This window comes from Rhinolophus sinicus, linkage group LG09 (assembly GCF_036562045.2).
Source record: "Rhinolophus sinicus isolate RSC01 linkage group LG09, ASM3656204v1, whole genome shotgun sequence".
In the NCBI taxonomy this organism is placed as follows: domain Eukaryota; kingdom Metazoa; phylum Chordata; class Mammalia; order Chiroptera; family Rhinolophidae; genus Rhinolophus; species Rhinolophus sinicus.
The window spans coordinates 101,349,788-101,374,840 of NC_133758.1; the positions used below are offsets into that span (position 1 = coordinate 101,349,788).

The 25,053-nt window shown below is 40.9% G+C and overlaps 2 protein-coding genes and 1 long non-coding RNA gene across 10 annotated transcripts in view; 1 reads left to right on the plus strand and 2 right to left on the minus strand.

The window, feature by feature from the left end:
• Positions 1 to 7,940, minus strand: part of SPMIP4 (sperm microtubule inner protein 4) — a 36,849-nt gene extending 28,909 nt beyond the window's left edge. The window contains exons 1-2 of the mRNA XM_019726125.2: positions 7,251 to 7,940; positions 6,425 to 6,584 (exon numbers count right to left, since the gene is read on the minus strand). Of these exons, the coding sequence (XP_019581684.2) occupies positions 6,425 to 6,558 (134 nt within the window). The 5' untranslated portion in view covers positions 6,559 to 6,584; positions 7,251 to 7,940. The remainder of the gene's footprint in view (positions 1 to 6,424; positions 6,585 to 7,250) is intronic.
• LOC109444616 (uncharacterized) overlaps positions 1 to 25,053 on the plus strand; it is a 319,813-nt gene that overhangs the window by 32,199 nt on the left and 262,561 nt on the right. The window contains exon 4 of one of the 8 annotated variants that reach the window (XR_002136901.2): positions 1,301 to 3,576. The exons of 5 other annotated variants lie outside the window; for them this stretch is intronic. This is a non-coding gene — a long non-coding RNA (uncharacterized LOC109444616). Of the gene's footprint in view, positions 1 to 1,300; positions 3,577 to 25,053 lie in introns of those variants that run through there. 2 more of the 8 variants (XR_012498900.1, XR_012498899.1) reach the window with 2 other exon arrangements.
• NPVF (neuropeptide VF precursor) lies at positions 19,228 to 24,601 on the minus strand. The gene is made up of 3 exons (XM_019726230.2): positions 24,361 to 24,601; positions 22,681 to 23,087; positions 19,228 to 21,319 (listed from the first exon to the last, which is right to left on the minus strand). Exons 1-3 carry the CDS (start codon positions 24,496 to 24,498, stop codon positions 21,268 to 21,270), a joined length of 597 nt encoding a protein of 198 aa, XP_019581789.2. The 5' UTR covers positions 24,499 to 24,601; the 3' UTR covers positions 19,228 to 21,267.

Sequence of the window (25,053 nt, forward strand, 5' to 3'; positions counted from 1 at the left end):
AAAATAGAGTTGAATTTTGGGCCAAATCAGTAAAGCTGATAGAGAATTTGAGGAATCTGAGGCACAGTAGAGAAGAGCTGTGATGAGAGGTAATGCAAGAGAGGGAAACAAGAACAGTATCCCATGGGGCCTTAAAGCCTTTTGGACTATACAGTCTGAGCAGTGGGGAGCCCGTGAGAAACATGGACAGAGAGATACGGACCGTGGAGCTACTTTGTCTTTGTACCAGTCCAGTGCTTGGCCTCATGTAATCCCCCTGTAAATATTTGCTCAATGAAATGAAGAACTAACACTCAGGATTGTCTTCTAAATGGAATGCTTTGTCTCATAAAGTCACTAGATAGGGTTGTCAAACTATGGCCCTAACCCAACCTACTGCCATTTTACTGGAATGCAGCCACAACCATTCGTTGTATGTTGTCTCTTGTCTAAGGCTGTTTTCACCCGACAATAGCAGAGTTGAGTAGTTTGACAGAGACTGTAAAGCCCAAAATATGTACTATCTGGTACTTTGAAGAAGAGGTTTCCCAACCTCTGCACTAGCTAGTCAAGGAGAATCTGGGAGACCATTGAATCAGGGTGCTGTAGAAGGGGCGATGGCATTCAGCTCTCAGACCTGTGAGGTCTTCACCAGCTTGTGACTATGATCAACAGACCCAGTTTGGGGGGCATGACAAGTGAAAAAATTTTAAAACACATTTGATTAATGACAATATAAGGTTGAATATCTAAGCATTTAAAAGTTAAATTAGACAAGTCAATTTCTCAACATCTGACCCCCATATATTACACTGTCCCAGGAAGATGAGACAGTAGAAATGTTAATCAATCATTTGGGTTGGCATCCACCTAAAGGCAGTAAGTTGCAGGAAACCATTTAAAATAAAAGGCAAAGCAAAAATAAGTCATATTTCTCTTTTATTTTAGGGTCTCACATTTCCTCCCTTAGCTTTAATAATAATAGCAATATATAGAAGGGACTAATTAAAATATTGAAATTCTAGGATTAAATAATTTTAAAACTTAAATTATACTGTGTTTCTCCGAAAATAAGATCTAGCCAGACAATCAGCTCTAATGCATCTTTTGGAGCAAAAATTAATATGAGATCCGGTATTATATTATATTATTATATTATGTTATATAAGACCCGGTCTCATATTATAGTAAAATAAGACCGGGGAAACACGGTACATGTCTCCACAACAAAGAATAATAAATTATTAGTGCTACAATCTGTAGCCACATAAAATTAAGTGTTTTTTTCGTTTGTTTCTGATTTGTTTATTTTGTTCTTTAGATTCCACATATAAGTGAAATCACATTGCATCTGTCTTCTTCTGTCTGACATACTCCACTCAGCACAATACCCTCCAGATCCATCCATGCCACTACCGATGACAAGAACCCATTACCTTCCATGGCCGAGCAATATTCCATTGTATATGCGAGTATGTACCACCTCCTCTTTATCCATTCATCCATCGATGGACACCCGGCTGCCTCCACATCTTGACCATTGTAAACAATGCTGCAATGAACATTTGGATGCCTGCATCCCCTTGAAGTAGCGTTTTGGGGTTTTTTGGATAAATACCCAGAAGTGGGATTACTAGGTCCATCTTTGTCTCATCATAACCTTTGTTTTAAAGTCTCTTTTGTCTGGTATAAGTAGGGTACTCCAGCTTTTTTTTTTTTCTTGTTTCCATTTTCATGAAATATCTTTTTCCATCTCTTCACTTTCCATCTATGAGTGTGTCTTTCAATCTGAAGTGAGTCTCTTGTAGGCAGCATATGTAAGGGTTTTGTTTTCTTATCCATTCAGCCCTTCTATGTCTTTTGAGTTGAGCATTTAATCTGTTTACATTGAAAGTAATTATTGATAGATGCGTAGCTATTGCCATTTTATTATTCATAATTTTGATTTTTTTTTTCTATCATAAAGAAATCCCTCTAACATTCCTTGTAATACTGGTTTGGTGGTGATGAACTCCTTTATCTTTTTCTTGTCTGGGAAGCTCTTTATTGGTCCTTCCATTTTAAATGATAGGCTTGCTGGGTAGATCTGCAAAACGCCAGGATACCCTGAGCCCTGCTGCCACCTGACAGCTCCCTTAAAGTTCAGCCACTGATAAAGCCTCTTGGGGTATAGAAATTGGGTGAGGCAAGGTCTCAGGGAGTCACTAGAGTGGGGAGAGTTGTGGTCACCAGGTTAATGTAGATTCTGGTTTGATGCCAGTGCTAAGCCTGGAGCTGCTCAGGAAAAGTCTCAGAGCACACCCAGGCCAGTCGTCACCAGCCTGGTGCCCATGGACAATGATAGTTTTCCAAGAAAGAGTGCAATGGGAGCAGGGCTGGCTGCTCTTGCCAAAGTGCCTCCAGCACTGGGGGACTAGGGTGGGGCAGGGTCCCAGCTGAGTCAGCAGGGTGGAGCCCTGGAGCTCACCAGACCAATCAGATTCAGATTTGGCCATAAGCATAGGGGTTGGGCTTACTTAACACATTAAAGATGTGGCTGCCTGCAGGCTGCATGGGAGAAGGACGCCTCACAGGGAAAATGCTGACTTTCCTCCAGCCCTGGCCTGGAACCCACACACCTCAGTCTGCTCCTCATATGCCTCTGACGCCCCGAGTCACTGTCCCTCCACTGGAGCCCAAGGTGAGTGCCTGCCAAGCGAGTGAGTCTGTGCACGGGCCCTTTAAGAGGACATCTGGGTTTCCTGAAGCCTTCCGTCCTACCTGATGGTTGGAATCCCCACTGTTTTTCACAGCTAGATATTGTGGGGGCTCCTCTTCCTGGCACTAGTACTCTGGGCTGGGGGAGCCTGGAGTGGGGCTGGGGTCCTTCACTCCTCGGCCGAGGTATTCCTCCTTATTTTCAACCACCACATGGAGGTTTAGGACCAGCCCGTTTTTGTCTCCGCCCCTCCTACCAGTCTCGATGTGGCTTCTTATGTCCTTAGTTATAAAACTTCTGTTCAGCTAGACTTCAGATGGTTCTCCAGGTTAATTGTTCTATAATTTGGTTGTAATTTTAATGTATTCGCAGAAGGAAGCAGGCATGGTGTTTATCTACTCCATCTTGGATCTCCTGTTGAGTCTTTACTTGTTTTTGAGAAAGATATTCTCCCTATAGATGAACTAATATCTCACTTTGGAGTCACTTGACAGAATTTTGAGCATTACATTCCAAACTTGGTGGCCTGAATTTAGCCAGTAATTACTGGAAGACATGATTAAAGGAAAGCTCAGAACAAACATACTAATTTTTCGTTGGCAGAGAACTAATAGTCAAAAAGTATTCAAGACTCAGAAAGCAATGGAATGAACCCATAAACAAAATGGGAACATATCATGAACTCTTAATCAATTCTCAAGGCACTTCCTTAATTGATATGTTTGCCTAATAGGCTACAGAACTTGCTGGAGGTAAGGAGGTGTCCACTGTATGGAAAAGGGAGGTACTCCTCTGTGAAAATTCTGAATACTTGTACCTGCCATTCTTAAATTTTCAATGAAAGAAATGCAAGAGAACACCACCTATTCATTAATTATTCATTAAAGGTGATAAACTCTGTGTGTGTGTGTATTAGTGACTACTGTAATTGCTCCAAAATATATCAGTGAAGAAAGTAACTGAAGTATAAAGATTAAGTAGCCCTTGATCAGTGGATAAGCCAGAACCATAATCCTGGTTTTCTTACTGTTTTCAGTGCTTTCCGCTAACCCGGTGGTTCTCAAAATAAGCTGAAAAACTTCTAAAAATGCAGATTCCCTAGACCCACCTCAGACTTAATGACCTAGAATATCTACAGATAGGGCTTACAGATAGAGGTGATTTTGATGTGCCCTGTCTGCATAAAGCTGGATAACAATGGTGATAGACTGCATTACCTATTCTGGAAAGAAAAAAAAAAGTAGGCTGATGTGAGAAAATCATTTTGTGTTTTTGTTAAAATTGCCAAATTAGTTCAGAATGCATTATGATATTTTAAAAAGGCATCCACTTAAGTACATCCGTGTTTAGGAAATGAAGCTGCTGAGATCTAACATACGTTGGGACTCATGTTCATCCTTACCGTTATAAAAGGTAATTCCTAAGAGCTAGGAGATTGTTGTGTTGTCTTGCGTTTGAGGCTTGAGTTGGAGCCATAGACCCTGAACCTGGTCTGAAGAAGGCTCAGCATTGATAGAACAGAAGTACCAATGTTATCCTGATGACACTTTCCAGAGCAGTTCAGAAGAACAACTGAGAGAAAAGCGAACTTCTATTTCTGTAAGCTGCCCGGCTGCTTTTTAAAGAGGTAGTTATTAGGAGGGGTTCTGAGAATACACAATCATTCTGGCTTTCCTCTCTGGGGACTGGGAAAGGAAAGAATTCACATGGAATAAAGGGAAAAGCAAGTTTTAGCTATTGGGAGCCAGAAACATGGTTGCACCAGATATTGCTTCAAATAATACCTTATTGTAGTTTATAGGTAACTGGACATGTGTTTCGTGTTACAGTCAGTTAGTGAAAAGCAATTCCTTTCTCAAAGATGCTTCTCTTAAATTTCATGCCAGTTAAAGGGGTTTGGAGCCAATTACTAACCAACCATATGACCATTTAGATAGAAGGCATCGAATTTTCAGTGCAAAGCCTTAGATGAGTACTTCTGAGGGGCTAGAGAAGTCAATCAGAAATGGCAGCCCTAAATTCCTCCTCAGATCCCTTTTGGTGGAATGCAAAACCCCACATTGCTGCTTTTGAGCAGGATCAGCTGCTCATCACCACATCACACGTGATCTGCTAAGGGTTTCCTCTGACTCAAGGGAAGCTCTGCCTAATCTGATGGCCCTTGGAGCTAAGGAGGAATTCTGGGCTGACAGCCACTTTTGGGACTCACGTAGCACGAGAAGAGAAGATGCAGCAAGGACTAACTCAGTAGAAGTGAGCTGAGTCCTTTTCCCCACAAATATGAAAATATTCCTTCTCATTAAGTGAAAGTAGTTTACAGAAATATGTTGAATATAATCTTTAAATAAAAAAACAACAGGGAAGACATATCAAGATGTTAACAGTGGTTATTATTTCTGGATAAAGGAAGTACAGAGGTTTTCTTCCTGGTGCTTTAATTTCATAATTTTATTTCTGTTGGAAAATGGAAAATTTATTTTGTTTGTGGATTTCCAGGATTTTTAAATTATTTATAAGGAGCGTGCTTTAGTTTATTTAATTAAGAGAAAAAACTTTTCTTCTTCATATAAAGAGCATGTTTACAAATTAGAATAGATCCATGCAAGTCTGATCAAGACAGTGAAAGCCCAGATGCAAGAAGAAAGAAGAGTAAAGTCTCGTGAGAACCAGTGTTTAGTCTGGCAAAGAGAACTCTTAGAGAGCCTAAAGAGTCTTCAAACGTTTGAAGGGCCGCAATCCTGGAGATGATGGATTTTTCTTAGTTTGCATGGCTTTTCAGGAAAGAACCAGGATCAGCAGGTAGAAATTACAAGGAAGAAAAATGTTCTCAGTACCGAGAAAATTATCTAATAAATCAGGAGCATTCAAAATTGGAATGGCCTGCGTGTGGGGTAGTGATGTCCCATTTTGGAAGTGTTTAAACTGAGGCTAGGAGATTTCCTGTCTGATTTCTTAAAGAAAGAATTCTTAAATGAGAGGTTTGACCAAGTGAAATTAAAAAACAAAGTAATTAAAGCAAGACAAAGAAACAACTACACAAGCATTTGTTTTTTCACCATCCAAGTGTTTTGAGAATTTTTTTTCCCCTCAAAATGATTCAAGTAAATACAATACAGAAAGCTGGCACTAAGATCTTTGAAAATTATGTGCTTGTACCTGTTACTTCATATGTAAATTGGGATACTGATAGTATTTATCTCACAGGTTGTTGTGAGGAGTGAGTAAAAGAATTCCTGCATAGAAAACGTTTGGTACAGTGCCCACTCATAGCAATCACTCATTATTTGTTAGAAGCAATTTAAAAATCATAATCTGTAATTAATGTGTTATAGGAAATTCGGTAAAGGAAAACTTTAGGCAGCAACTATGAACAACAGATTCTGGGAGTATTTTTGACCAGATCGTGTTAGGAGATGATAAGGAACCATACACTATTCTTTATTAAAAAAAAAAAAAAATTTGAACAGATTAATTTCCAAATGAAGAAACCAATCATTCTAGAGTTCTAGAATGTAGTGAATGAATTCGATGTCTACCTTTGAAAAAGACTCACAAACTTCCTTTTTAGCAAGTTCTAACAGCTCTGGACACTTTAAGGTTTAGTTAATTGTCATGTAATGCCTTCCCTATGATGTGATAAACAGAAGAGCCCCGTAACCTTAAGTGGTTTTTTTCCCTTCACATATAAATATATACAAATATATTAAGAGTCTTTTTGATGTTTGCTTTCTCTAGTTTTTGTTTTACCTGTCCTCTGAGGCGGTTGGGCGAGTAGCTGTTTGTAGCGGAGTGTGCAACTGATTAGAGTAAAGGGTGTCTGATAGTATCTCAGCTCCTTCCAGCTCCCTGCAGCAGTAGGGCCTGCCGTGAATTACCTCCATGCTTCTTGTGGCTAAAATGGCACAATCTGGAAAAGAAAAGGAGGGCACCCTAGGCTGGGGAGTCCACTGGACTTGGTCGCTATCACACTGACCCCAGGACAGGCAGGAAACGTGCTTTGTTCTGCTAAACTGTTCTGCGAAGTTGTTCAACTCAACGCTGCGCAGAAATCAGGGGCTTCCTTCCTCACAGAGAGCCCTTCTGTGGATCTTGGTATGTTATCAGTAATAGATAGCAACTGAAGTTGTGTGGAAATGAATTTCAACAGAAACAGATCCCCAAAGTGGAAGGTGTTCCTAAGTAGTTTGAACACTACGTGGATCATCGTACAAGACCCCTACTTCGCGGACATCGACTGAAATTCAATTCTTGCCTTTCATTTAACTATAACTATTCAAGAAAACTCAACTGATCCACCCCACCCCCCAGGTATTTCTAAAAAGCAGGGAGACTCATTATCCAGCAGAATCAACAGCTATGCTTCCAAAGGCTTCAGGGGTCCTGAACGAGATAAGTCCTTTGCAGAGAGATGGAGAATCAGAGGGACCCCAAAGGGTTAGAATCCCACCCCTCCCTTGGACTTGGAGGGGGACCCCAGCAAGGTGCCATGGTTAGGACCACGGCCCCGGGGATGAGGCCGAGCCTCCCCGGCCGTCAGCGCCCTGCCGAGCGAGGCCTGGGGGTTCAGACGCACCTGGGACATCAGCTGGGGGACGGCACCGGACCGCACCGCCTCTTCCCCTCCCCAGAGCTGGCGGGCCTTTGCGGGGCGTGGAATTCCGCCTTCATCCGCATCTGCGGCCCTGGGGAGCTTGAGGGCGGGTGTGGGTGAGCGAGGGAGAGAGCGGGCCTGCGGGCCGTTCAGGGGTGGGGTTGAGGGTGCCTGTGACGGCGACTGTGACCGTGGCACTAGGTAATGCGTTCTTGTGGGGCGGCGCGCTGCGGCACGGCGGGCCGGGGCGGCGGGCGGCCCGTAGAGGTCTCTCAGGAAGCCGGCCCAGGAGCTCCCGTACCTGTAACAATCGGATGGGGGACCCAAACTGAGGAAAGAGGACCAGACACCCATCCGTGGCCTCAGCCCCTGGGTCCCACCCTCCGCCTTGGGCCCCGCCCCCGCTCCTCGCCTCGCCCAGCCTCGTCCACGGGCGCCCTCTGGCGGCGGCATCATTTTCTCCTTTGAGGTTTTACCTGTTCTGGTGGTGTCCTCTCTTGTGGTCTGGGCAAAGGAAGACCAGGGCAAGGGTAGAGGGATGGGGAAGACGCTGGTGAGGCCAGAGCCTGCAACCGGTTCTTCCCTCCCCTCGCTGGAATGGGGGACGGCGCAGCCAGGTTGCGGGTGGCTTCCGCAGGACTCCACAAGCGCAGCCCCGGGGATGGCGCCCTAGCAGACCGGGATTCTTCCTCCCCTGGGTGGGTGCGGACCTGGCAAACCGGCAGGTCCGCCTGCAGTTACCCTACCCAGGACCCAAGGACCTAGCCACACCTCTATTACCTCAAATCCCCCACTTCAAGAAACGAATGTGAACCACGTTTCTGCACTTACAGGGCTGTGCGTTTCTGTGACGGATGAGAAAAGGGCCCTGAGAAGGACCAGAATGCGGGAAGGGAGAGGCTAGAATTGAGCTTGCAGGAACACTGAGAAGGTGGGGGCGAGAATGACCCCCACCTCTGAGAAGGAAGGTGTACCAGTGCTGTTCTTTATGTTACAACTTTTTAATCAACCCACCAGTGGGTATTCATTTGGGGCCTTCTAGGTCAGTGTTAGCTGACGTGATCACGGAAAGGTGCATAGAAGTAGGCAAGGTGGTAATCTTGTAATCTTGGTCTCATTTGTAGTCCCTGCACTGCTCCCTTGGTGGGTGTATTACCCACTAAGCCTAGAAGAGCAGATCCTGCTGGAGACAGAGTTGTGAATTAGTTATTTGTTTTTATCTTTGACTCTTTTATACATTTTTTCCCCAGTTTCTTGTAGAAGCCCACCCTAACCTTTTTGCCGCTCCTGTGTTTTCAGGATCTCATTAAACTCCCTTCCCTTAAACGCTCTGTGAGCACAGCCCATTTCAAGAATCCAGCTTTCCAGTACTTTCTGTATTCCACCTTTTCTCCATACTTGACCTTTGTCCCATTGCCTCATGGCTTCATTCTTCCTGGGAGGTAATATCTGAGCGTAATAGATTTAATCAGGGATATCTGGTGAAGCTGCATCACTAACCACGTATGAGTATGTATGTGGATGGTTGTGATACCAGGCAAGTTGGGGGCAATTCTGGGTTGATTGATCATGATATATGGTGGTAGCCTCCAGGTTCTAGTGGGTTTGAAATGTTATTTTAGGTCAAATGAGTGTAAAAGGTAGGAAAATGTAATTGCTTATTTTTATCTTTGTTTTCTCTTTTTTTCAATTTTAAAAAAGATTTATTAAAACTATAGCTAACATACAATATTATATTAGTTTCAGGGGTACACAATAATTATTCAACATTTACATACCTAAAGAAGTGACCACCATGATGTAAGTCCAGCGACCATCTGACACTGTACTTTGCTATCAAAATATTATTGACTATATTCCCCATGCTGTACATTACATCCCTATAACATTTGTTTTATACCTGGAAATTTGGACCTCTGATTACCCTTCACCTTCCCTCCCCTTTTTTAATTTTTCAATTACAATTGAAATTCAGTATTATTTATATTAATTTCAGGTGTAAAGCATAGTGGTTAGACATTTGTAGAATTGAAGAAGTGAGCCCCCTGCCTTGTCTGGTACCCACCTGGCATTACACATAGTTATCACCGTATCATTGACTATATTCCCTATGCTTAACTTTATATCCTGATGACTATTTTGTAACTACCAATTTGTACCTCTTAATCCCTTCCCCCTTTCCCACCACACCTCCAATCCCACTCCCATCTGGCAACTATCAAAATGTTTTCTGTATCTATGGGTTTGTTTCTGTTTTGTTCGTTTATTTTGTTCTTTAGATTCCACATATAAGCAAAATCACATTGCATCTGTCTTTCTCTGTCTTATATACTCCACTCAGCATAATGCCCTCCAGGTCCATCTGTGCTGCCGCAGATGGCAAGAACCCATTCCCTTCCCTAGCCGAGCAATATTTCATTGTACCAACAATATTTATATGTACCAACATATAAACAATATTTATATGTACCACCTCCTCTTTATCCATTCTTCCATCGACACAAGACTGCCTCCACATCTTGGCCATTGTAAACAGTGCTGCAGTGAACATATGGATACACACGGCCCCTCAAAGTAGTGTTTTAGTTTTTTTTTGATAAATACCCAGAAGTGGGATTACTGGGTCTTTCTTTGTCTCTTGTTATAACCTTTGTTTTAAAGACTGTTTTGTCTGGTATAAGTGTTGCTACCCCAGTTTTTTGTTTTTTGTTTCTATTTTCACAAAATAACTTTTTCTGTCTTTTTACTTTTTTCTGTGTGTGTCTTTTGATCTGAAGTGAGTCTCTTGTAGGCAGCATATGTAAGGATTTTATTTTCTTACCGATCCGGTCCTCCTACAAGGTCTGACAATTAAGGTCATGAACTTGTTGCAACGATGTTGCTAACCTTTTTTTGATATCAGAGGGATTATTCACTATGAATTTGTACCAACTGGACAAACGGTTAACCAAGTTTACTATTTGGAAGTGCTGAAAAGGCTGCATGAAAAAGTTAGACATGGGGCAGCTGGTTGGCTCAGTGGTTAGAGTGCAGTGCTCATAACACCAAGGTCGCAGGTTCGATTCCCACATGGGCCAGTGAGCTGTGCCCGCCTCCCCACCCCCACAACTAGATTGTGAACAATGACGTCACATGGAAAAACACACTGTACCCCAATATTCTCTAATAAAAATTTAAAAAAAAAGAAATAAAAAGACAGCCAAAACTTTTTGCCAACAATTCATGGCTGTTGTATCATGACAATGCACCAGCTCACACAGCACTGTCTGTGAGGGAGTTTTTAGCGAGTAAACAAATAACTGTATTGGAACACCCTCCCTACTCACCTGATCTGGCCCCCAATGACTTCTTTCTTTGCCCAAAGATAAAGGATATATTGAAAGGAAGACATTTGGATGACATTCAGGACATCAAGGGTAATATGACGACAGCTCTGACGACCATTCCAGAAAAAGAGTTCCAAAATTGCTTTGAAGGGTGGACTAGGTGCTGGAATCAGTGCATAGCTTCCCAAGGGGAGTACTTCGAAGGTGACTGTAGTGATACCCAGCAATGAGGTATGTAGCACTTTTTTTAGGATGAGTTCGCAAACTTAATTGTCTGACCTCATATGTCTGCTGACAATCTTATGGGAGCTTCCTTATAAGTTACTAAGTTGACTTTCTCTTGCTGCTTTTAAGATTCTTTCTTTGTCTTTATCCTTTGCCATTTTAATTATAATGTGTCTTGGTGTGGGCCTGTTTGGGTTCATCTTGTTTGGGACTCTCTGTGCTTCTTGGACTTGTATGTGTATTTTCTTCACCCAGGTTAGGAAAGTTTCCAGTTATTATTTGTTTAAATAGGTTCTCAATCCCTTGCTTTCTCTCTTCTCTTTCTGGTACCCCCTATGATGTGAATGTTGTTATGCTTGAAATTGCCCCAGAGGTTTCTTAAACTAGCCTCATTTTTTGGATTCTTTTTTCTTTTCACTGTTCTGATTAGGTGGTTTGTGAGCGTTATCTTCTAAATTGCTGATTTCATCCTCTGCTTCATCTAATCTAAAGTTGATTACCTCTAATATATTCTTCATTTCAGTTATTGTGGTTTTCATATATATTTTAAGGAAATACAAATTGGTACAAGATAAAATGGAAGGCAATTTACCAACATCTATCAAAGTTATGACTGTAGAGCATTTTGAACTAGCAATTCCTCTGCTAGGAATTTTTACTACACATATGCACACATAGGCCTCTAACACAGAGATTATCCAGTACACCATTGTATGTAATAGGAAAAGATTTGATGTAACCTAAATGTATATATAATAAATGTCATACACAAACACACACGCACACCTAACAACCTAGGCACCAAATCTGATTTTGAAGAGAAATCTAGGTAGCATGTCTCAGTAGTGACATTACTTTTCCTACCTACTATATAAATCCCAACGAAGTGTGAAGGAGGAAAAGTCATTTTTAGATGAATAAGTCTTCAAACAACGTACCTTTCAGGTATCTCCTTCAATTTGTTTAAGTCAGTGATCCCCTCCCCCCTTTTAATTCAAAAGCAATTTTTAACTGATGCAAGTAGTATAATTATTTTGTTTATTTTAGAAATTTGAAGCCATATGGAAAAAATCCTAAGCAAATTGAAAGTAGTTGCTTCTGGGGAATAGAAATTGGGGGTGAATGAAGTTGGGCTTGGGGCAGTAGTTTTTCATCCAACTGGGACACTTTTAAGGGTGAGAATTACACTGGGATAAGCATAAATCAGAAATGTTCCTGGAAAACTGGCTGCAGTCACCCTAATTCTAAGCCTTGTAGAATTCTTTTGACTTTTTAAATTTTGCGCATGTAGTTCTTTCTAAACATAAAAAGGTTTTGAAAGTCAGATAGCACAGCCTCGCAGACCACGCAGAAATGATACCTGTGATATTCGTGATGTATAACTGGCTGTCCAGTCTGTGCTCAAGCACCTTTCCATGGCTCATGTTAGATCTATTACGGGGCAGCTATAATTGGCAGCAATTCCTTTCAAACTTGCCAATTCCACTAACAGGTAATAATACAGAACCCTTTCTCTTCTGTGGCTAGCCCTGATTTTAAATGTGCATTGCTTTCATTCGTCCAAAAGAAGTGACACTTCTACGTTGTCTGATCCCCCAACTTTTCTGTACAGCGTGCTGTGTTTATTGCTGTTAGAGTGAATGTGCCAATAGTCCTGAAAAACGGGGAGAGAAGCTTTGCTTAGGGTAAGAAACGAGACTTCAGAAGTAATTTAGTATCTTGGGTAAGGTCACACATAGCCCTATAAGGTAAACGCCTTCTCCGGTTTGATTGGCAAGTGGAAGGCTCATGCATCAGAGGAATCGCTAACTTCCGTGATGTATAGCCCTTGGCTCCATTCCTGCTCCATTCCTCTGTGAGGCTGCCTCCACTGCCCTCTCGCTGTCCTGTGATGTAGGACGTGGCCCAGAGTGACAGAGAGAGAAGGTTGAAGGGGCAGTTGTTAAAATGTCACCCACCCAGACTGAAATCCAAATGGCTTAATTTACCAAGATGTATTTTAACTAATGAGAGTGACAAAGTGAATAGGCTCTGGTTTCTAATCCAAGTAATGCTTTAGTTATTGAAATGCAAATGGCTTAATTGGAGGGAAACAAAAGTTAATTAGGTCAAAAAGAGATGTTAAGAAGAAACTAAAAACTTCTTTGTGACAATTAGATCTACAGCTGGTGTGTGGTAGAAGAAGCTACACATAGAAATTAAAGGGTCAAATGTAAATAGTTTAAACTTTGTTTTGTAACTGCAGTGACTATTTCAATTTTATAATAAATACAACGTTTGCATTTCATTGCAGGTATTTTAACATAGAAAGAATATTGGTGATTTTCAGTGGGCACTGTTTTGTTTAAGTGCTCTGCCTTTCCTTAGGGATGTACTGAGTCCCTGATGCTAATAATCCTTAACTCATAGCTGGACTCAGGCTGCAAAAGGGAGGTTTGCTTTTGTCTCCTACAAGCTATTAAATTGTGGTGATTGTGCATTATTTTTAAATTGTTAATTGGTTAACTGAGCCTTAAGTGTATGGTTTATTATACAATATGAAACAAAAGGATCTGAAAGACTTTTTGTTGTAGTGGTGATTTTTTTTTGGTCTGAGAATTTAAAATTAGTCAAGTACAAACGTGGAGCACTTTCTGCCCTCTAGTGGTTAAAAGTAATTTTGCAATATGGGTTACAATTTCAGTGCTTTTAATTACAAGGGAAAAGCTACATGATATTTTACAAGTGGTTTGAAAATTATATAGGTGCATTGCTGTAGTTAATTAGTATTGTTGAATATTTTAAGAAAGATAAACAATAATTTTATGTGTTATTATCAAGAATATACCCATGCCTGGAAATCCAGCAAGAAGTAAAGTAAATTTTGAGATTTTTCTTCAGGATTAAAGTAATATTTCTCTACCTCTACAAAGAGAGTATTAATTCAACATTACTCTCATTATATTTTAATTTCACTCCTGATTCTAATAGTGATTTTCCCATTTGACTGCTTTCATACTTTAGTTCCTATATTTAGGAAGTGAATAATGGGTGGTAATACTTTCCATTTCCTAAGCTACACATAGGATTAAATTTATTACATTAGCGTTCGGAGAGGAAAACTTCATGACATATGAAAAAAACCCTGCTATTAGAAAGAATGTTATAGAGCACACGCGTTCAAAGAAAAGTGCTATGAAATAGCATATGAATGATTGTTGACCACTCCTCGTTTCTCAGAGGAATGGAACTAACCAAACTCTTCAGTTTCCTTACTGTTATGAAATAAATATGTTCTCATATATGACTGCTAACAGAAACCTTTACTGTTCCAGGTATTGCCAGAGAAGCATTAGCTCTGTCCCAATATATTAGGAGCTAGCAAGATGATAACATAGTTCGGGAGAAAAAAGATTAGCAAAAACAAGCTTTCAAAAGACCCCTTTCAAAACAAGCTTAAAGGGAATATAAGGAGATTTTAATGTTCTGGTGAAACATGTGACATTCCTAAAAAATATATGAAACTGTCAGAGTCAGGGCGGATCCTATGGGGTCAAATCCGCATTCGTAGGGGCTTGATTGTCATAGGAACTTTTTTGGTGGGCAAAATAACCCGAAGACTGCAGACATGGTTACTGAGGTATTAATAGTGTGAGTGTAATTAGAGAATAGTGCCAGACTATGTAAAAAGGAAGTGAAATGCACTTAATACCACTGAATTGTACAGCAAAGATGGTTAAAATGGTTAAATTTTATGTGATGTATAATTACCAAAGTAAAAAGAAAAAAAACATAAAAAAAGGCAAATGCAATCTCCCCAATTTTTTAATGCTTCTAACAACAGTGAATGAAATGTGCAGTACCTAATAAACATTTTAGGAACTCAGGGCCACTTAATAATGGTAAGTTAAGATAAACATTGGATATAATAAAGAGGGACAAATGTTCACCATCTACTTTCCTAACTCAAGCCTGACTCCAAGAAGCAAAGTGATTATATTTTCCACAGAACAGTTGATAACAAACACCAATATGGGTGAGAGAAAGGGGAAGGCTGCATTATCTGAATACAATTCATGTCAGTGGGCCGGGGGCAGCCTTCTTTCTGATTCACGTTAATTCCTTTACTGCTTTGTCCTAATTCCTGAATGAGATTTGTGGGAGGCTGCAGATAACCCAGAAGTTGAAAGACCAATTCTGACAGAAGTTTATCTGCTGACGCCTTTTTCCCCACTTGCCAATGATGACATAGTTCATTGGCTCTTTTGACCAGTTCAGTTCTCCCACCGAAGCCGAAACTGATAGTTAAATTTCATCATCAACAGTAGTACTTTGTCAGCTACAGAGAAGACAAATCACTGGTTGCTCCTTTAGAGTCTACGATAAAGTGGTCCAGCGTTTATTCTGTGACATTTATAGTCATTTATAGCGTTTATAGTCATTTATTACTGATAAAGTAGGCACCTCCTTACCTGCTCTTTAGATACTTAAGAGCTGCCCAGGAATCTATGGTCTTTTTCCTTCTTTCCTTCTTTTCTTCCTTCCTTCCTTCCTTCCTTCCTTCCTTCCTTCCTCCCTCCCTCCCTCCTTCCCGCCTTCCCCCTCTCTCCCTGGCTCCTTCCCTTCCTACCCTCTTTATAAAATCTGTATATAGTGTTCTAAAACACTGAGGATTTATTCCTGAGCTCCAGAGCACTCGTGTTTTCTTTTTAAAGCTTAATTCAACAACTGTTTCCTGAATGCTTAAAATGTTTGAGGGCTGGATGGTGGGCAGGATAGTGGATGGTGGAGAAGAGCACAGACTTGGAGGTCAGACAGGCCTCAGTTGAGCCCACTTGATAATTCTGTTTCTTCTGGAAGTTCTTTCTCATGTATAAAGTTCAGTTCTGGAAGTTTAGTTCTCATGTATAAAAATGAACATAACAGAAATGGTTAAAACAACATTAAATGTTAAAACAGACATAATTGTCATAACAGTCACTATTATTAAACTGAGGAGGGGATACAAAGAAGAGTAGGATAGTTTAGTGCAGTGGTTCCTCATTAGGGATGATTTTGCAGCCCAGGAAACATTAGCAATGCCTGGGAACATTGTTAGGCATCACATTTGCAGGGTTGTGCTACTGGTATTTAGGGGGTAGAGGCTATGGGTGCTGCTAAATATCCTACGACACAGGGCAGCCACCCACATCAAAGAATTATCCCAAATGTCAACAGTGTTGACCTTGGCCTTGTGAAGGAAAAGAATGAAAATATGTTGTATAGTTTGTATTACACGGAAGTGAGCTTGTAGAGGTGGACAAACTGTCTAGTTGCCCATCTAACATCCATGCTCTTTACTCCATAGTAATAGTGGTTGGGGGGCGGGGGGTGTATGTCTTAAGGAGAAACTACATTTCCCAGCTTCACTTGCTGATTGGGGTGGCCAATGACATGAAAGAGGAAGTTGTTGGATGGTGATCTTTAAGGGGCCCTTCAGAAAAAGGGCACCCCTTTGCTTTGTCCCTTTGTTTTTGCTGCCTGGAAGGGGATGTGATGGCCTGGTGGGAACCATGTGCTTAGGACAATGGAGCGGAAAGATGGCAGGAGTCTGGATCCTTGATAACTGTGGAATTCCTACACCAGCTCAGAACTGCTTCCTTCTAGATATTTTTTATGTGAGAAAAAAAAAAGTCTTGGTCAAGACAATGTTATTTAGGTTTTCTGTTACTGTGTGCAACTGCATCCACATTTGACCTGCATTTGGAAGGATTTTTGACAGAAAAGGGGCCTGTGAGATGAAGGAATTGGAATGAACAAAGGCACAGAAATGTGAAAGTGCATGTTTCTAGGAATAACACTTAGTTTTTGATAAGTTCCAAAGGAGGAGTGTCACATGATGTCTGCAGGAAGATCTTTTAGGGGACACACACACACACACACACACACACACACACACACACACACACGAGGTAAGTGGAGGCCAAGCGCTCTAACTTTTCTTGCCTGTTTCATTTTGTTGGTTATGCTCAGGTGAACACTGACCTCCTATTTTTCTCACTGAGAAATTGGTCCCTGAGTCAGTACATGTTTTTCCCTTTTTGTATTTTTCAAGGTCACTGTCATGGTATGATGTATGAAATATGGACCTGCGATCACATGGAAGTTGCCTTCCATGAAAATTGTCGTTATATAACCTGTGTCATCCCCAGCTTTCCCCCGAAGCCCCTACATTCCACTCGCCTTTACAGGACCAATCCAAATGGAATTTCCTCGGAGAAGAAGTGTTGGAAGAGAGGCGGAGGGGTACAGAAAGGGATATTTTGGCAGATGTGCCTGGGGAAGTACGTTGAGACAAGCACAGTTACCACCTCACGTCCATTTTATGCTACTATAAAAAGCCAGGATTTGGAGGAAGGTAGAGTTAAACCACTTGAGTGATTCTGATTGTTTTGGCATTATGTTCACAGCATTTAAATAGCCAATCAGATAACAATATTTATTTATAAATTGAATTAGATATTAATTTAAAATAATTCTAAAAATAAAAACCTTCTATTGTAGTGATTCTTGAGCTTTTTGGGATAACAAACTCCTGTGAAAATTTAACCCCAGAACTCCAAACTGTCTCCCCAGAAAAATTACATATACGTGTAATGATTCAGAGAAATTGTCATTTCTAGCAGCTATACATGTTCCTTATAAAGAGAGATCCATCTTTGTTGCAAAAGACGTCAAAAGTGAAGTTTTAAGATGCGAAATTCCAAAGCAAGATCACCAGTTGCAGACTTTTTGAAGGAAGTGATTGAAAAGTGGTTCCCTTAGTCCTCAATTTCCTCACCCACTTGGAGACTATAAAGGGATAGGATTTGGGTTTATGAGATTCCTTTGGAGAGCGTTGTTACCTTGCTCTGAATGCTCCCTACCCAGCCCAGGTGTCGGGATTACTGAGTTCCTTACTCTTCACCAGGGAGGGGCTTCCAGAGGATGAGAAAGTGTGTTCCAGGGGTTGAGAGAAACAAAGGACTGGGTTCCGACTCCAGGCCGAAAAGCTAAAGCATCAGAGGGCAGCGGAATAGAGAAGTATGAAGGCCTCCAGTGTGGAGGGTGAGCTTTGGGTGACCAGATAAAGGCTTCAGGAAAGAGAGATTTGCAGGGGCTGTTTCGAGTCCTATGGAAGAGGACCCCAGAAGAGAAATGGGCATGTATGGAGTGAGTGCCTGTGTTCCAGGATGAGGGCCGAGGCCAGCCTGGGATTGAAAGGTAGAGTGGGAGACAGAAGAGTTGCAGGAAGAGGGCCCTGCAATGGTGGGCGGTCTAGAGAGGGAATCCATCCACCCTAGTAAGAACTGTCCTATCCCCTTGCCTTTCATCTCAAATTCTCTTCTATTGCTGCAGAGTCCAACAAAGCAGACAGCAAGTGAGAAAGCAGGTGAGTCTGGAAGAGAGAGCAGACAGAAGTCGACCCGTGAGCTCAGGCCTCACACGGGGACAGTGAAGGATGAATGAAGGAATGAATGAATGAATGAATGAATGGCTGAACTCAGACTGAAATGTTGATTACAATGAAATCGAGACCATGTGTTTTTGACTCAGGGGCCAAAGGTCTGACATCACTTAAGAGCAGCAATGAAGATCACGGCATCTGGCCAGGTTTTTATCCCGGGCGAGGGGAAGACGTCTGCACGCCCTCTTCTCTGTCCCTTTCAGTTTAAAGGGGGTGGTGGGAAGCGAGGGTAAAACAGCATTTTGACCACATGTCACAAGTTGTGCAATTGTATTTATACTCAGTGTAGGAGGTAAGCAGACCTCCTAGGCCTGCACGACAGGCTAGCTTTTGGGTTTCATGTAGGAAACTGATTAATAAACATGGAGAGGGATTGGATGTTAGGAGGTGGCACAGGAGCCATTTGGGCCAGGTTTGGGGGGAGCAGGACAGGCGACATAATTGTGGGACCCCTTTGTTCAAAGTTCTTAAGAATTTCAAGATATTGACAAGCAGTACATTTAACTGAACTCAGGGCCTCATGTGACTGCATGGGTTGCAAGCCCATGAAGTAACGTTAGGATGAGCAACAGAGGTCAGAAGAGGAGGGGACCCTGCTAGTGGTCCAGTTAGAGAGAGACTTGGGAGAGCAGCTTGTCTAACTGAGACATTTTTCAGTGAAATGCTATGCAGTGTGATTCCCTCAAGATTCTACAAGTCCTCAGCAAAATTGCAAAGTCCCTCATGTGAATGCATTTCTTATGGAAGCTGGTAAAGGGGCTGGAGAAGAGCTAAGACAGAGTAAGCCAAGTAGGTGAAGGGACAGCTGACACCTGGTTATTCATCTAACATTTTCCATAAATTTAAAGGGTTTAGGTAAAGGACCCATGTTACATGATAAGACATTTCCCTGTCGTATAGTATAAAAGTGGCCTTTTATTTATTCATTCATTTATTTATTTCTTTATTAGTGTAGCAGGATATTGCATGATACTTTCTCTGTTGCTCGCACTGGGCAACTGGGGACCAAATCTGGAAGTGCAAAGGGACTAAATACCTGGCATTATAATGAAAATCATGCATGGTGAGGGGGCCAGACAGCCTTCAGGGTTCACATCCCAACCTCTGCCATCCGTGCTCTTTCCAGCTGGGTATGAGTGGGTGGCCGGGAGGGGGCCTGCTGACCGTCACCCCAGAGCCAAGCAAGAGAGGTGCCTAGAAAATCACTCGTAGACAGTGGGGTCATAAAGAGGAGCCTGGCAGTTCATTTCTGGCTGGTTGTTTGCCTGGACAGCGGACTTACTAATCTGCACCTGCTCCCGTAAGCAGGGCAAAGAGAGTTGGCGCCACATGTGGGCAGCAGTGGAGTAGTCGAGGGGCAGCCTGCCATCCCGCCCTGGGCATGGCAAAGCTGTCTGCATTTTCTATTGATCCAGTGCATGCTGAGAACGTAGCTGGTCCGAGCCTTTCTTTCTGGCAATAAGAGGCTATCGGGAGTACAGATGAGATGAGGGTAGTTGGAAGAGATCAAGAGGCATCCGGGTCTTTTCAGTCAGTGAGAAGGTCCCTGGAGTGCTTCCGGACGAAGCCATTTGCAGAAGCAGCAACATTATATAGAGAGGACGAAAGGGCTACCCTTGATCCCACCCCATCCTTCCTTTGCCCACCCCAACACCCTGGGGAAGATAGGAGAGGAGATTGTGTGCCCAAAGGTCTCCCATGTTCTGTCCCACCACTCTACCTCTGAGGCGAGAATGGGGGGGAAGAGAGAAAGGGCAGAGTGATGCTCCTTTCCCACGGCAGGTCCTTCCAGCCACTAGCCCAGCCAGCGATGGGGGAGGGAAACTGCTTCAGATGGGAGGTTGGTGTCTTCATCTGGACTCGACAGAGTTTTTTTTGTTTTGTTTGTTTGTTTGTTTTAATTTATTGGGGTGACAATTGTTAGTAAAATTACATAGAGTTTCAGGTGTACAATTCTGTATTACATCATCTATAAATCCCATTGCGTGTTCACCACCCAGAGTCAGTTCTCCTTCCATCACCATATAGTTGAGACAGAGTTTTTTAATGTCAAGAAGTGACCAAGGAAGTTATAGAGTCTGTCCGGTGTGTGGTTAAGGGAGCTCTACCCAGCAGGGACTGTTGATTCCACCCAGCTGGGAGCAAGATGGGGGGAAAATAATGCCATTTTTGGTTTGCACCCTGTGGAGTTGAGACTATTCCATAAACCACTTATATCTGATTAAGGACTTCATAGTCTTATGACTAAAGTCCAAGAACTGCCTTTGTGTTGTGGTGTACTGTGGTTTATAAATTGTTAGTTTAAGAGTGATCAGATTTTTTCTGCAAATCAAATACTTGAAATAGTAAATGAGGAGAAAAGAGATACACCAGGAGATAAATGTCCAGATATCCAGGAGACACTTAAAGAGGTTTCTAATAGTTGCCTTAAAAAAAAAAAAAAAAAATCTCTCTTAAAAATAAAATTCAGTCTATTGTAGATTCACTAACAGTTGATACAATGGAACAAATGGGTGTATAAAAACTTGTTTGTACGTGATTTTTTGATTCATGTTCATTTATTTGTCAACTATATTATTCTGTTAAATTATTTAATTTTCATAATGTTTGTCAGGCTACGCTTCTATTTAATTTTTTACTTCAGTGTAACTGTCCATGATTTTTACATAGAATAGTGATACGGCTCTCCCCCTCCCTCCCCCCCCCTTCTCTTCCCTCTTCCCATTATCAGAAGCTTCTTAAGTATTTGCAATGCTCTTTTTATTTAGACAAAAATTATTTCACCTTTACATTACAATATTCTCTAAACGTGTTTTTTTAAATAACTTTCAAGATACTAGTTGTGCTGACAAGAAAAAATGGCTGCCATTGATAACCCATTAAAAGAGTGTGGTGACTTTTCATTCATTGTTGTCTTCACTATAGAGTGTGCAGGTCACAGGTCACAGCTTTATTATCGCTTTAGGGACAAGCTCTGGAGTTCTTATTTTTCTTGTTTCAATTCTGCATCATCAGTTTTCTTGAATCCCAGTCTCCTAAAATGTAAGCAGTACAAAATATTCTCATCCATCAGAACAATAGCATGTGAGAGCATATAAAAACGCAAACCATGGTCTTAATTGCCTAATTATACTTAAATTGAATTGCGTTGCACTTGCAGTGAGTGACATATTGATGGTCTTCATCAGGGGTCCTCCTTTTCCTGGTGAATAACACCCCCAATCCTTTACCTGGCTCTGAATGTCTGCACCTTCTGTTCTTACCGGGTCCTGCTCGCCTTCTTTCCTCTCCTCTTGGATTCCCTTGCTTTAGTTCTTTTGCTCATGCTCCTCTCTTTGCCTGAAAATCTCTCTCCTCCCACCAGTCTCTGCATGTTCAAAGAGAGCCATCTTTCAAAATCCAACTCATGGAACATGCCCGGATTCCCACATGAAGAAACATTCTCTCCTCTTTGACCCTTTGTAGGAACTTATCAGTGCCTCTCATATCATTTCCTTAATTCTGTCAAATATCTAGGACTTTACTATGTGCCAGACACAGTTGTAGGCACTGGGGATATGGCAATGAACAAAAATTGTGGGATTTATAGAACTGAAGTTGTAGTGAAGGGGATGGACCCTAAATATAGAGCATGTCAGGTGGTGAAAAGTACCATGGTAAAAAATAAACCAGGAGTATTCTGAGAAGGTCTTCCTGAGAAGGTGTTATAGCGTGCCATCTAACTTCCTGCAGGCCTCAACCAAAGTGTCATGGACTACTTTATATTAAAACAAAAATTATTTTCACATATACTCTCGACTAGGAAACAATAGGTAGGTAGCTTATTCATTTTTTGAGTCTCTTGTAGTAGCTTGCATTCTGATTTGTACATAGTAGATACTTAATAAATACTTATTAATACAAAGAATAATTATAATAACAGGAGTTATTTACAAAATGAGATCCAGGAAAAAGAAAAAAATTGATTTAGAGTTGAGGAAGAAAACCTGAATCTGAGACCTGGGTTAATGAGATGGCATCCGTTGTACTTGAAGGACAGCTCCCTCCTATGGGACCTTTTATGTTAAGAGGTCAAATATTGGACAGGATTTCATAGACTTACATCCCCAGTCCTGTCCTTGCATATTCCTACTCAGTGTGTGTCTAGAGAGAAATGAGATGGCCCATGTGTGGCTTAGGAGGAGCCATCTCTTTACTTCGTGCTTGCAGTCACATTTGTGCCTGACCTGTAGTTCTCAGTTTACAGGTGTTATTTCCCTGTGTCTTAAGGCCCTTTTCCTTCTAAGAAACTTAACTTCCTTAGAAACTTCCTTTGGAAAGATGTAATCCTTTTTAAAGTTTCTGGACCAGCTGCACATAGCTGCTCATGCATTTTAACCAGTTTTCAGGTATTTACCTTGGGTGCTTTTCATCAGGATTCTGGATTTCTTGGGGCTGGCATGTCATGGAATAAAGTAACTCATTGACAGATGCGGGATGCATGGATTGTTGGAGCAAATCTCTCAGGGTCTCGGTGACACTCGTGGCCATTGTTGTTCTCCCAAACCTTTGGGGCAGATTAGGGACACGTCTCGCGAGGCTCTCCTCTGTATTTCTTCCAAATCTCAGAGGTAGATTGGCCATTCCGTCAGTGCTTCTTTCTTCGTCCATGGTCCTCCCAAACCTCAGGGGCAAGTTGGCTGCCAGGTGGGGCATTTTGTTGACTGCAGGCGGACTTATCTTAATGATATTTTTTGGGTCCCAATCTTCTAACTCTTCAAAATTGAGACGTCTTTTCTTTTCCCCTGTAAGGTCTCCTCTAGGCTATCAATAGAAATGACTGTTAAAATTATTTATTATTGTGCTAAGCAATTGATTTAAACCCCAAATTAACTTAAATCCAGACTTCAATCTGTAGAATTGTTAAAGCTATAAACAAAGTTTGTGTTTTCACGTGCAGAATATTTTAATAAATAATTTGCGTGAAGCTTCTTAAAGCAAGCTAGTTTCTCTGTCCCTGGACTATTGTGAGACAACTATACAGTATTAATAAAAAATATATAGTGAATAAGAAGCCATGTGTTCAAGCAGCAGGAACATAATGAGGTATTGAAATGAGGCAAAAGTTTATTTTACTGCAGTTATTCTCTGTCAAGTTTTGATTCATGTTGTTTACGGAGAATTTCACATATTTTTATATTTTGATTTTAGAGAAACCTCCCACTGCCTCTACATGTCTCTTGTTTTCCCCTCTTTAAAGGCCAAAGTGGTGGATATATGCAAACAGAGATGCTAGTCAGGTTTTAGGGTACAGTTGGAGGATGCTTCACTGAATTTCTTTTTTATGTGCTTATATTTGCAGTTTTAGTCTAAAAGTGATTCTCAAGAAATGGGTTGTATTTTTATTAATATCTAAACTACATTTTTAGTAAAGTACCAATTAGTTTGTGGGTTACTGTGCCACTAATGTGCCCACTTTAAAGGAACCATTTAAAATACAGCAACTGTATAATTAAATTTAGTTTAACCATGAAGGTTTGTCCATATAAAGGTTTTTAAATGATTGCTTTCTGACTGTAAAAGGTAATATATACTCATTTCAGCAAATTTGGAAAATATCTAAAAGCGTACAAAAAGAAAATGAAAATAACTTGCAATTCTACCATCTAGGGATAAATATTTTAGTTAGATACAGATTTACCACAAACTCACCAGCTCATAAGTGCTGAGTAGAAAATATGAATGTCATAATATTTTGTTTGTAGTTGAAGACAATTCAAATATCCAGCTGAAATGTATCCAGATCTTATTTCTGCAGCTATTTATTACAACTGTGTACTTCTGAGTCAACTGAAAATTATTAATGTACCTTAGCTTGCTAAGTATCACATCTTATACTTAAATTGTCATTAAAGAGTCCAGGCTGTTTGCTGTTGTGTTGAGAAATACAAGTTACATCAACAAATTGTCATGGGAAGGCTGAAGTTTGACAAAAAAAACAAACACAAACTAACTTCGTTACTCTTTGCAAAAGTATTAGACTCCAAACAAATATATAGTTAATGGCAGTTGTGTTAGATAGAGTTAAAAAACTTACCTCAGAGTATTTGTCATAGTTTTCTTTGCTGTGAAGATTGGGCATCATTAACTCATCTGCACAAAAGGTGTTTGATGTGAACAAGCTTGAAGTGGCTAAAATCCATAAAATGAATCGTTTTGATGAAATAACTTTCATTTTGTCCAAAATCTAGAATTCAGTTTATGTGTGCACAGCCTGGTGTCTACAGGAAGGGAAATTGTGGTCTTTTTATACTGGTTAAAAACAAAGGAGAGTTTGCTTTAACAGTTAAATCAATCCCACATGTTTTAAGTACTAATATTAATTAGAGTTTAACTAAAATATGTATAAAGAATGCGGGTAATTCATTCTGGGAAGACAGCAATGTTTCTGCTTATAAATTCATTAACTTTGAAAATAATTTTCCTTATTAAAAACGAGCTTCTAATTAGGTGAGTTTGGGACCCCTGTAATTAGGGTTCCAAACAAAACAGAATGTTTCATTTCTCTGAGCTCAAACGAAAAGTATTTTGGTATTTGCGTCAATTCTTGGGAGAAGGAAAAAATAGTATTCAATACATTCTAGCCGTGTTAAACATTTTTCTGTATCCACACTAAAGAGTGAGGCATACTATTTTCAAAATGTCAAGCAAAATCAAGAATGCGAAAAGAATTCAAAGTCACATAATCACGCAAATAAAATGCCATTAATTACCGTTTTGTAGAACGCTG

Excerpts from the sequence above, each read along its gene's own strand:
- NPVF (XM_019726230.2), bottom strand. The coding sequence starts at position 24,498 with ATGAAAGTTATTTCATCAAAACGATTCATTTTATGGATTTTAGCCACT. Across the intron at positions 23,088-24,360 it reads ACTATGACAAATACTCTGAG|CCTAGAGGAGACCTTACAGG; the intron begins GTAAGTTTTTTA and ends TTCTATTGATAG. Across the intron at positions 21,320-22,680 it reads CCTGATGAAAAGCACCCAAG|GAGACTGGGATTCAAGAAAA; the intron begins GTAAATACCTGA and ends CTTACATTTTAG.